Source organism: Helicoverpa zea, chromosome 6, assembly GCF_022581195.2.
Source record: "Helicoverpa zea isolate HzStark_Cry1AcR chromosome 6, ilHelZeax1.1, whole genome shotgun sequence".
NCBI lineage: Eukaryota > Metazoa > Arthropoda > Insecta > Lepidoptera > Noctuidae > Helicoverpa > Helicoverpa zea.
Genome location: NC_061457.1, coordinates 5,628,821 through 5,641,452, shown reverse-complemented (window position 1 = coordinate 5,641,452; position 12,632 = coordinate 5,628,821). Strand labels below are relative to the sequence as shown.

Genomic DNA, 12,632 nt, shown 5'->3' with positions numbered 1-12,632 from the left:
GAACACAACAAAGAAACGGCTTTGGCTGAAAAAAGCGCTTTTTTTATAACGCGCTATATTTTCGCAGGTCATTGCTGATACGTACGATGTTTTGATCAGATGACTGTTACGTTTTAAAGCGGCTTCAGCGATAAGAATCGATATTCTGATAAATTATCATTTAAGTAGTGTTGTAAAAATTATCCGTAACAAGTTAAGGCTTCTGAACTGTTAAAGCATGTCCGTTTATTTATATTTCAGGTAGCAATATTACTCTAACTAGAGAATTCAGCTGAAACACGATACCATACTACAATGACCTTTTAACAGTTATTGTAAAGAGAAAAGGATACCATCTCACGACATAACAGTACGACATGGAATATTTTGAGCTTGTCATTGTCTTTATACTGTTTTATAAATAAACATTTGAGTGGCCTATCAAGCGTAGTTAGCACTTAGGCCGGAGCGAAAGTAGTCGCTTTTTGGTTTGTTGTAGAGCGGGCGGCGCTATGTGGGCAAGTGGTCGTCACAACTAGGCCGCGTTTCCACCGAACGGGTCTTGACTTTTTGTTCGTGATGATGCGGAACAGAAGAGAGAAATTCGGTGAGATAAAGCAGCACTCGCTAAGGAGGACACGGTCACGAGGAGTCATCGGCTCCAAACTCGACGAATGTAGAGCAAGCGATGTTTCTCCTTGTCACGGCAACCTGTCCGCGGGCCACCAGCGCCCCGGGCACAACTAACACTCGCCATTGCCAACATTTCGCACGCTATCAATCCTAAAAAGCCTACAATTGCGACACCACAATATTTTTTAGACCTCTGAAGAAATATTTTATAGACCTTGTACATTTTTTCATGTTTCAAGGTATACTTAGTTATAGCTTGTATTCAGCAACAAAAAACTTTCTACAATAAGCATTCCTCTGAATGCAAAGAATACAGTTACCTCGCAACGACAATTAAGACTTCTCGTATCTTTTTATAGAAGTATTTCTAAAGAGAGGTCCGTTCTTTAAATTGGGCATTTTACGTAAGCATTAAGATTTAGATAGGCCTAAATGGTCTCAATTAAGCGCTGAACGAGCAACTTTCTTTTGCAACGGACATGTATATGCGTGACAAAGGCATTGTTCGCTAAAAAGGCGAAAAAATCCAATAATATTTTGGAAAGCACGGCGAGTCCTTATGTAAGAGTTCAACGTGACACTTCTTGTGGAGGCAGAGCGTGCGTCCGTACAGCGCGCCACTTTCCTTCACTGACAATATTTGGCTAGCTACAGAACTATGCCTACTGGCTCACATCTAGCGCGCGGTACACATCTCTGTCCACGCAGTTCGCCGGACGACGATCATGATTTCGGCAATTTGCTACTTCGACTTTTGCAATAAAATATTATTGTAGTAAATTTTTTTCAGATATCGTGTTTGATAGGCAGATAAGTTCTACAAGAATTTTATCAATTGCGCTTTTATGCTACTTTCAGCAATCCCGAATTTATTTGGTATTTTATTTTCATGGTTATCAGGGTTTTGTTATCGTTGTATCAGTCGTCAATCGTACGTCTCTGCACATTTACGACAGGCAGTTTATAGCAGAGTAAGCAATCGATCGGTAATGTCACCCAATTTTTCTGCTCTTGTTCCATTAAATCGATAAAATGTAAAAAAAAACGCAAAATATAGTGTCAAATAAGTTTAGTCAGATTGTACTTTTTCAGTTAATTGGTAAAGCCTATGAAATTAAAATTAGTTTGATATAACAAGTAGATCGTGACCATAAAGTCGAAACGTCTTAAGGGCAATTTTAATCATGGTTCCTTAGTATTTTGTATACGTTTCAGACATTTAAGTTTAAATATACTAATCTGCAATAATGGCTGTGTAATTCATAAATAAATTGATTAAAATTTAATGATATAATGATAGCCTGCGGAATGACAAGCACAAATTGTTTATGCTAGCAGATAAACAATGAGGCTTGATATGTATAATTTATAGCGGATGGGCCGAGGATGTTTGCGTTTGCGCTGATGTCGGCGTGTCGAGTGTCGTTCGAAGAAGACTCTCGTGCTGACGGCTGACAGCAGCCGCACCAACGCGGGTCATCGACCTCCAACAACGCTATACATTTGGCGAACAATGATTTGGAGTGGCGAGGTGAACGGCCGCGCTCGGAGGGGCTGAGCGTGGGCAGTTATTGACCCATATTGGAGGTGAAATGTAGATCAGTGGGCGAGAGCGGCGAAATTCGCCGCGGAGTCTGCGCGCCGTGCGACCGCACAGCGCTGCGCCCGCGCCGCAGCCCGTACTACTCGCTACGCATACAGCTGCACGCTCAATGGAACCTTATAGTTTGATAACTGAACGCTGTTTACGTGATGATATGCCATTGTAATGACACAGATAGTAATGGTGAATCTTATAGGTATTTAAATGCTAATTTGTCTCATATTATTTACACATTATGTGTATTTACACGTTTAGTTATAGAACTAGATAATAATCCCCATAAATATTCTTATCCGAATCTAATCCTATTTCCGTTACTACTCAGAAATTATTTGCCGTAATAAATCACATAGGTATGTAGATAAATTCCCTAATAGATGAAAGTGCTGGGGGCATAAAATAAACATGATTTAAGGTCAAGTTTTATTGCCGGTCTGTGTTGGGAAAGTATTAAGGTATATTAGGGGAAGGGTCAACATCGCAAAACAAATTGGTAGAGCAACTTGACCTAACGGCCAATATTGGTCCCGGCGTGTTCAATACGTGGAGACCGCTAGGCAAACAGAATCTGGTAATAGAACCGAATTGATATAAGCTCAATACATTAGTAGGAACCAGAGATAGGTAACTTGGTAGTCAGAATATCTAGTACTTTTTCCAACAAGTCTTGAATTTTTTTTTCTGAAACTTAAATAGTTCTCACTTTAAAAAAGTGTTTGTAACAGTTGACATTTAATCGAAGCCAACGACTTTTAGGCAACAAAATGCGCTCTGCCCAACAGACCGAATGAATTAATAAATTTCAAGTTTTATGAACCTTATTTACACGAATAATACCGTTCATTAAATTGGAATAAACCAGTCAAAAGTCCTGGTGAATTTACGTGATTGGAAATGCAGTGGAGTGGTGATATCTTACTACGTGCCATTTTGGTAATTGCATCCGTCATTAATTTCATTCTCTTGAAATAAGCACTTTTGTCACTGACAGTTATATGAGTAAAAAGCTACGAGTAAATCCGTGATTATTGTTATTTATGTCTTAATTTATAGCAATGATGAATAGGACAATAATGCCTCAAGTTATTGCTAGCCTGTTAAATAAATTGATTGTCAATTTGCCGATAAGTAGAACTCTGCTTACACCTTCCTTGTGTATCAGCGTCGGCGTTATGTTTTATAATTCAGTTAAGTAGGTATACTTAAAACCATTTACAGCTAAACACACGTACTTCTAAAAATAACCACACAGAACGAACAATAAATCTTACCAGAAAACAAGAAAAAGTGAATTACAATTCAAAGATGTACGTCTACGAGTAATGCTTTTATCACGTGTTTGTGATACATCAAGCGCGCATTCCACCGAGGAGTGCGGCCTTTGCGGTAGCTACCACCTCGATATGACCTAATCGCCGAATAACGCAAAAAGTGGCACGCGAGCCACTCTTTATGAGACTTCAATCTACTAGTTACTATGTTCTTATGTTTTTTTTTCTTAGTTACTTACCTACATCGTACGAGCGTCGTTGAGGTCCATTCGAATTTGGAATGCGGTCCCCAGTTAGATGACAGCGTTATGAAAAATGCACGTTGAAATTATTTATTTAAATTGTTGCTCTAGTCTTGCAGATTCTGATACGACTATTATAGAACAAATCCCAGCTGTGATATGCTAATAGCTTTTTTAGCTTAATTTACGACATTTTTATGCCTTACTACACTTCTATACGCTAGTATAAGCCGGTGAAATATGGGTGTGTTTTCTTCGTAAGAAAAACAGGGGTGATGTTATGTCGCATAATCTGAATATTTCAGAGGCAACATTTTATGTAAGGCGACATGATAACACAAATTAGGTACGTGCTTATTATGCTTAACGTAAAGTTCAAGGGTCGTTAACATGTAACCTTTGAGGCTTGGATGAATTTTATGTAAGAATCTGTTTTTAGACACCTTATTTGTAAAACTTGTTTTGAAACGCTTTTTGGAGTGTTTTTTTTTTACAAATTATTTCCATATTAAAATATGAGTAAGGATCAGTGCAGTAAGTACAAATTCTCTCGCTTATATTACTAGTGTAGAATGCAGTGTTAAACACGATACTTATTTACATAAATATCCTATTTACCGGGGGATATTTATTAATTGCTCTTACGCTGGTTCCTCGTAATTACGTACCAACACTTTACGTCCATTACAATTAAGATTTATATGTAAGACAACGAGCATATGACATTTTGTTCGTGGAAGAAACCCTGTGAAGACCCTCCAACATTACCTGGTGAATCATAGTTTTCGGGATTTCCTTTTCACGTGTATTTTCCAGGTTTTCTTTGACCTTTCAGAAAAAATGGTTTTGGTTCATGACATTTTCAAGTGGACTTCAAGAATCAAGTTTTTGGAAAGAAAAATGTTTCCTTTTTGTTATGATTCTGTTTTTAGTATTTTTTACTTCCGTTTGAAACTCCTTAGGCCCATAGCACGCTGGGGCTTCGGGGTTTTTCGAAAGAGTAAGCGGTCCTTTAAGACACCAAAGGAAGAAACTAGCTAATTGGCTTTTATATAGCTTTGTGAAAAAGCTCATAGACTCAGTACAAGCTAGTCTCAATGTTTTGGATAAAATATTACATTTCAGAGCTACCTAAATAAATCGAAAACGTGGCAATATGGGGATGATCAGCAGCTTTTGGTAGTGTAATCAGCAAGAATCTGCATTCTCACTATGAAACGTTAAAAGCCTTATGCCTCGCACTTATCGACCGTTAACAAAATAAAAGTAATATTTAAAATGAAAACACGAAGTTTTGGTCTTATCTTTATATCGTTCCGTAGAGGTTGTCTCACAAGTAGGTATATAGTCCGGTGAGTTTACCAGATTATTACTCTGCATTTACACGTAGGATTGAAATTAAAGGTCAGGCTACTTCCCTGTGCCTGTATTTATAGAATGTTGCTTAGTCAATAATAAGTTCGCCATTTTTATTTTGACACCAAACTACTGCCAATTGACAATTGCTATTCAATACAGAGTTAAAGGCCTTGCACCTACTCAAATATCACAATACTTAGTTATTTAACGGATTTCCGCAAAGCAATTAAAAATCGTTTAAGTTTTACGGGTTGACGTAGCAAATTGGTGCAATTTAATATTGTGTGGAACTGGTACTTTGTTGATCTACACACAAAGCCAGCCTGATTGACAGTTAATCTTAAGTTCAATTTATCATTGCGCGATAGACGAGAGAAAACTTCAATCGTTTTTCTATTTCAAGAAATAGGTTCAATATTAGTTCTAGGTTTTATTGGTCCGTCGAGGAGGCGGTCAGTCGAGGAGTGGATCAACAAACAGCCTTATTAGCCGTCTGCCGTTTGCCGCCGCACCTCAGGAACGAATTTCGCTGACCTGATTCAACACGTGCGCGACGAAGGATCTATATTGCTCTCGGAAATAAAGAAAACTGCTTTACTGCCTTCGAAACTGTTAACGGCTCTTTGTCCACGTCCAGACACATAAAAACTCCCAAATATCCCAGGCTTTATGGCATTTCGGATAACGGTTCTTTTAATAAATGTTTCGGGAGAGAAACCTATAGGTAACAGACATAGGTATAAGCTTTATAGCAAGACTTGTGTAGATAAGATCGTATCAAACGTAGACTACCTATATTCATGAGTTGGTAAACCCAATCCATACACGTTTATAACGCTAATTGCCGTCTACAATAAAAGATAAAAATATATACTGTTGGTACTTTTTATTATCACGGCGGTGGACGGAAGTGACAATAACGAAAATATCGATTCCATTTGGAAGTGCACTTACAAAAATTCGAATTTGGGTTATTGGAGTAAAAGCAAAGAAAGTAGGACTCCTGATTGCTTTTATACCAATTTACAGACCTGCGTTAATCGACACAACATACCTACAGTTTTGTTGCATTTTAAATTGCAGTTATTATTTATCGTAATATGCATTTGAAGGGAATGAATGAGTTTAAATTACAATATCGTCTCTTAATTACATGTTTGGTTGTGTTTGTCATATATTATTGAGTGTTATGGGAAAATACTCATTTATATGAGTCATGCTATCGGAATCTGAAATATAAAATGAATATTCTGCACTATCCGAGAAGAGTTGATGAAGCTAAATTGAGACATTATGATGATCTCGCGAAGAAAACTAGTTCACATGTGTAAATATTCGCTGCGCTATCAATAATAATATACTTAGGTACCTACGATAAGTTTTGCAGCCCTGGCATAGTCCGAAACTTTTGCATAGCAACGTTCCACGCAGCGAGAAGAATAAATACTGACTTAGGAATTTTAAAAGCCGTAAGGAATTACATTGTCTAACAAAATACTGTTAGTTGGTCGAAAAAGTTACTTTTTTTTTTGGTGCCATTTTCATTTTTGCAGCGAGGCAATTTATTACGGAATTGAGGCGAATTCCCTGTAGTTTCACTGGCTTGCACTGAAATTCAATTTGTTAAATGACATTCCGTTCCACGGAGCACGCTAATCCAAAAGCGAGAATGCTGGATTTTGCGATTATTCAGTTGGTTTTTGTCCCAAAGGAAATGGATTTGCATTCACTTCCAATTTTAAGCACACCGCAAACTTTAAGTCGGCCGATATTTTGTTTGCGCTCAAAATCAGAATGAAGATAATATATGATATGATAGTACGCACATTACAAAGATCAGGTATTTAGCTGTATCAGATCGACTGAAAACTTTGATTGGAAAAGCTATTCTTTACAAAAAAAAAAAAATGCCTGCCATAGGGTCAACTATCGGCCGACTGTTTAATCTGTAGCGTGCCAATTTTTTTTTTATATCTCCAAAGCTGAAATAAAACAAAAAACATGTTGTATATTGTTGATAACCTTTCTATTTGTGAAAAAAATATAGGATTTTAAGTCAATACTTGAAATATTTTGTTTCGTATTTTATAAAGCTTCTGTTTATTTACTTGCCTAAACGCCACCTTATCACATACCTACTTTATTTTAGTCACGTAAGTAGGCAATATTATTTTACAACTCGATATCGATCACGATATTATTTTATATACAACTACTATTTATTTTTATGGTAACTGTTTAATCGATAAAGTGTGATAAAGATCATTTTTATCAAGTTTCATAATGTTTCATCAAGGCTTCCGGTCTTCAAAAATTTTCAGGAGAATTTTTAAGTCCAACTAATGTTTTATGTTTCATTGCATGATACCACTACGCAGGACACTCAACGCCCCTTTGACGATGTTACATGTATCTTTCTTATAAATTACTTTTTTAGACAGACGTATTGAAAATTACACGTTCTTAGAAAAATTGTGTAGGAAAAAAAGTGAAGCTTTTCACTTTGAACACCTCAGTCTTTTTAATATATTTTAGTGAAATCTGATAGTGTTGGTGAAAATTGACCTAATGTCATCATCCTCTTAAACTCAACGACACTTTCTTCATCAATTCTATCAACGAACGAACCTATACATAGGAACAGCTGCATATATCGAGTATTGGCTTCAATCAGTCTGTGGTTATCTGGCAAGTCTGCTCACTGGGGCCGTTGGCATCACCTCGTGTGTTCATGCACGTGCCCAGAACACGTGTCAGCATCCAGTGCCAACGGCATGCAGTGATAAAGATCACAACAGTGCAACTACCAGAATAACCTATTTCCTTCAATAGAACAGTGAACCTTGCTCGTTCATCAAGCTAGAGAATAGCTCTTTGTTTATATCTAGTTAAATGGTTCCATGTTTCATTGAGAGCTTTCAACAGCAATTTAAGCTGTCAAAACCATACCTAGGTTTTCTTGACTAAGGATTTGGAAAGACTCGGAAAGCTCATTCGTTTATTTATTTTTTGCACCATTTTTGCGTGCACATCGTGGACATCGTAGATTATTTGTTCGTACTTGACTATGGAAATGGTGAGACATAGCTCTCCTGAGGATATAATACGTGCAATATATCCACAGCTGTCTGCATCCATAAACAAACAATTATAATAAATCACGTATGTATGTCCGTCGGGACGTGTCTGTCATCGCGAGGGCATTCGTGACTTGTTTAGATTTCCGGTTCCTACCTATTAGTAGTGGTGGTAGAAATAATTCCCCTTTCGCTAAATTGTACCCCATGTAATGGAGTATGGGAATTTGAGTGGTAGTAATTCAATCCTATTTTGGCTCAGCAAAGCTTGAAAAAAGGTAATTTAATTATGTTGTTAAAAATGAAAAATAAAAAAAACATTTTCTTGCACTGTTTTTACATCTATGCCATGAAATGTATGTTACCCTTTACTACAAACTTTGTTTATTACAAACTATTACCATAATTTTTTTCCATGTTATCTAAATAACTAGGTATATCAAATTGTAAATACATATAATAATATAAATATAAATGACGTACCTAGCAATATAGACAATAAATAACACCGGTAAAATCCAGTCGGCATAAGGAGATAGGAGATTTATGGATAGCTTCAAAGTTCAGCCAAATTGAAAAATCTGCAGAGCCTTTCCCAAAATTGCCGTTTTCCGAGGAAATACCTTAAAATCTCACTTCTCTCTCTCAGTACATATGTACTATCGAACACGAATCATACATGCTAACAACTGAATATAAATTCAGTAATTTTGCAAAACGCTTTAACTAATTAAAGCTTTTTACATATTTAAATCATTTTAGGTGTACAGGCGTTTAGTAAAAGCAATTCCTATCTGATTTAGTAATGTGGTCTCCCTTGTGGCTATCCGGAAGAAATTACCTATAGGAATTATTATTTTGAAACATACAAATAAGTCTATAAGATTTAGATTAAAATGAACGAGGCCATCAGCTCAAAATTATGTATCAATCCTTTCAACCTACTAAGGTGCCGTTCATTCTGACTAACAAAAGTATCTTACTTAACACCTAATATAGCACAGAAATATTTTATTAAACCCGCGTACTGAATCATCGTAACATCCCATTGTTTCTCGGATCAGCTTAATGTTACGGCGTCAATAATTCTCACGGTTGAAGCGAGGCGCGGTACTGTATCGATTGCGGCTTCTCGGTACGCTATAAACGACCGACAGTTCTAATTATAGTGCACGCAAGCGAACGCCTTATGTCACATAGTACAAGGTTACTATAGCGAGGAAATTTGTTCTAGACGAGTTTCCGAAAGCGGCTTGAAGAAAGTACTTTTACTGAGAGAAGGCGCGACGTGGCACAGTTTCCACGCAAAACGTGGAGGGACATGCGCGCACACCGGCGCCTGCGCAGGCTTTCCAACTCACACCACAAATTTAACGAGACGAGAGGGGAAATATACGGGATTTAATGTAATATACGAGTGGAAGCCACCGGATGGACACGATCTTTCTCGATTCTCGAGTGGTCTGGCCGCTACTTTTCCGACTTTTCCAATGCTAGGGCGAACGAACCGGCGCCAGTTCAGTTGTTTTCATAATTTCATCGATGTTTTCCTGCTTTTTATCGTATTTTTATAATATCTTCTTTTTTATGTGTTAGTTAATCAATGATAAAAGTTTGAGGTAAAATAACATTGAATATTAGTAACTTATTATATTGTATTGGACATTTTTCCCAATTATAGTGTCTCTTTCTGTCTTTTACGTGTAATGAATTTGTAGAGACTAATCGAATGGCACGTTAATCTTAATCCAAGGCGACGGATTATGATACTATTAATAAACAACAGCTGTCTGTGACGTATAATGCGTACAAATAAATAGCTTAGGATTACCTAAATGAAATAACTGGCTTAAAATCAAATTGATGCAGTTTTTTTCCTACGTAAATTACTTATGTATTTTTCAATAAGCTATTGGCGCATTTAGTAAGAAGTAAGTAGTGCGTTCTGGCAAAAAGCACAAGCAAACAAACGAACAGTATATATATTTTTTATAAGTATTGATTAGAGAAACTTTCGAGAAACCTTAAGACATTTCTATTTAGATACTTATAGGTATCTTTAGGTACAAAAGTATAAGTAATAGGTAGAAAAGATATGATTTCCCATTTCTCGATAGTTCGACTCGATTCAGGGAAAGCGATTATTGTTATACTGGAAAGCGATAGCCTGGTATTGCCTCGTATTATTGTCTGACCGTATAGAATTACGACTGGTTCTATTGACTTACTGACTTCTAAAGATGGAAAGATGCAAACCAGTTCCTCAATTTCACCCGGCTTAAAAGGGAAAAGGGTCATTCATGTATATAGGTGTAAATAAGGAATTTATTTGCACTTTAAACTTGAAAGCAGTGCTTAACATTGCTTTCTTGGATATATCCAGGATTTGGAAAGATTTAAGCAGCGCCATAGGAAATTAGAATGATATGATTTTTATTAATATTGTTCGAAACACAACAGTTAATTAGAAACTTTAAAATTATGAACCGATTTGAAAAAATCTTTCACTGTTGGAAAGGTACATTATCCCCGAGTAACGTAGTCTATATTTTATCCGGATACGGGACGAATTTTCCCCGGGACGTGTTTGTACTAAGTTATAAATGTATATGTACATTCACTCACATACTATCCAAGATTGCAATTACCAATAACTTTACCCAACAATTTCTAGATTTATACTTTGCACCGAAGAGATTTACCACCCAAGCTCCGAACAACAGATTCTACATTCGGAGCTGCATACATTGCATTTGATCGTGATAGGTCGCTTGCTTCCGACCTTTCGTTCCGCCTACTTTCGCATCGCATTGTTTCGACATTTTACTACTGGCAGTCTTTTGACATATCCCCAAGCATGTTGTGCTGTCCAACTCCTTGGGACACATGCTTTATGGTCTAGTGAACTGTACCCACTGTACCTTTGCTGAAATTCAAGAGTAACGTGTTTCGAATAAGGAATGCGAAAGACTTTTGCGTATTTGACATTGTCTATGTGATGTAAAGCTTCAGTTTATGTGCCAGTATTGCATAAGGTATTCTTCATTCCAGTAAATGATTTACAAACTCATTTGTTTCGTAAATGACGTTTTCAGAACAATAAAGGAAGAGTCTACTAAACATTTATCAGCAGCAATTTGCAACCGTTGATAACAATATAATACCTTACTTCGGTAATCTGATAAAAAATCGATACACAGCTTTATGGCTTTACATTTGTATAAAAACAGTGTATTCTTACACCAAAAATTATAGTTTTCACTGTTCTTTGTGAAAGCAAGGTGAGTTAGAACAAAAAAGAAAAATATTTCTATAAGTTACTTCCAATTGTTAAAGTATAATACATAACTTAAACTTTTTCCTTGTAGTCGCTAACCGCTTTAATATTGTCAATTATGGTGTAAAAACTTAGTATATCGTGAATCAATTTTCTGTCTTTGTTAGTTAGTTATTGTTCACCTTGAAAATATATCCTACATTTTTGTAACCCTGATAGACATACATAGCTTTATCTACATATACCTACTCATTGCCATCATATTATTTGATGACGCCAAACTAACAAATATTTCTATTTTCAGCCAAAAAAATGAAATCCTTCGTTGCCCTGTTCGCCCTGCTGGCCGTGGCCGCCGCCAACCCTCTGCCTTTGGTGCAGCTGATCGTCAACGTGGACGCTCCCGCCACCCCCGGTGCCGTCGTCCCTCCCAAGCCCGAGATCATCCCTACCCCCGTCAACGTCGTCGATGAGGCTGAGAACGTCGTCATCCCTGAGCCCGTGGTTCTTCCCGACCCCGTCCTCCCCGAGGTTGTGATCCCCGACCCCGTTGTTCTTCCCGACCCCGTCCTCCCCGAAGTTGTGATCCCCGACCCCGTTGTTCTCCCCGACCCCGTCCTCCCTGAGGTCGTCATTCCCGACCCCGTCGTCCTTCCCGACCCCGCCCTCCCCGAAGTTGAGGTCGGCCCCGCTGTCGTCCTCCCTGAGGAACTCAACTAAACGCGAAAAAGCAAGACAACGTCTGCTGAGCTAAAACTATGAAGACTCAAACTGAAGTGACTATTATTGAGAAACCTTCGACCAACGATTCGGAAAACTGATGGACAAGCTAACTTCTATGAATGTACGGCAGATGTGATGTAGTTTTTGTATTAAAGAGCAATTGTTTTCACAAAGACTGTGGTTTATCTTACCTGTAGCTTAATCTGGACAATACACTGAGATAATGCGATAAAGGTATAAAGTTTTGGATTAAAGTGTAATTGAAGAATTATGCAGGTTTTAAGACGTTATATACACACATCAAGTCACTAACTTTAAATGTCAATTAACCTCCACTTACTAAAAGATAGGAGAGGAAACTCGCGTTCATACACTAAGAACTTATGACGCGACTCACAAATACTTACGAATCTGTCTGTATAAAAATAAACTTGAGTCATAATTCCTGATGTCTAGTCGATGACGTAG

The 12,632-nt window shown here is 37.4% G+C and overlaps 1 protein-coding gene across 1 annotated transcript; it reads left to right on the top strand.

The window, feature by feature from the left end:
- The first annotated feature begins 11,304 nt into the window (after positions 1-11,304).
- LOC124631397 (actin cytoskeleton-regulatory complex protein PAN1-like) lies at positions 11,305-12,337 on the top strand. Its single transcript, XM_047165772.1, has 2 exons — positions 11,305-11,445; positions 11,746-12,337. The coding sequence occupies exon 2, from the start codon at positions 11,754-11,756 to the stop codon at positions 12,159-12,161; it is 408 nt and encodes a 135-aa protein (XP_047021728.1). The 5' UTR covers positions 11,305-11,445; positions 11,746-11,753; the 3' UTR covers positions 12,162-12,337.
- The last annotated feature ends 295 nt before the right edge of the window (positions 12,338-12,632 follow it).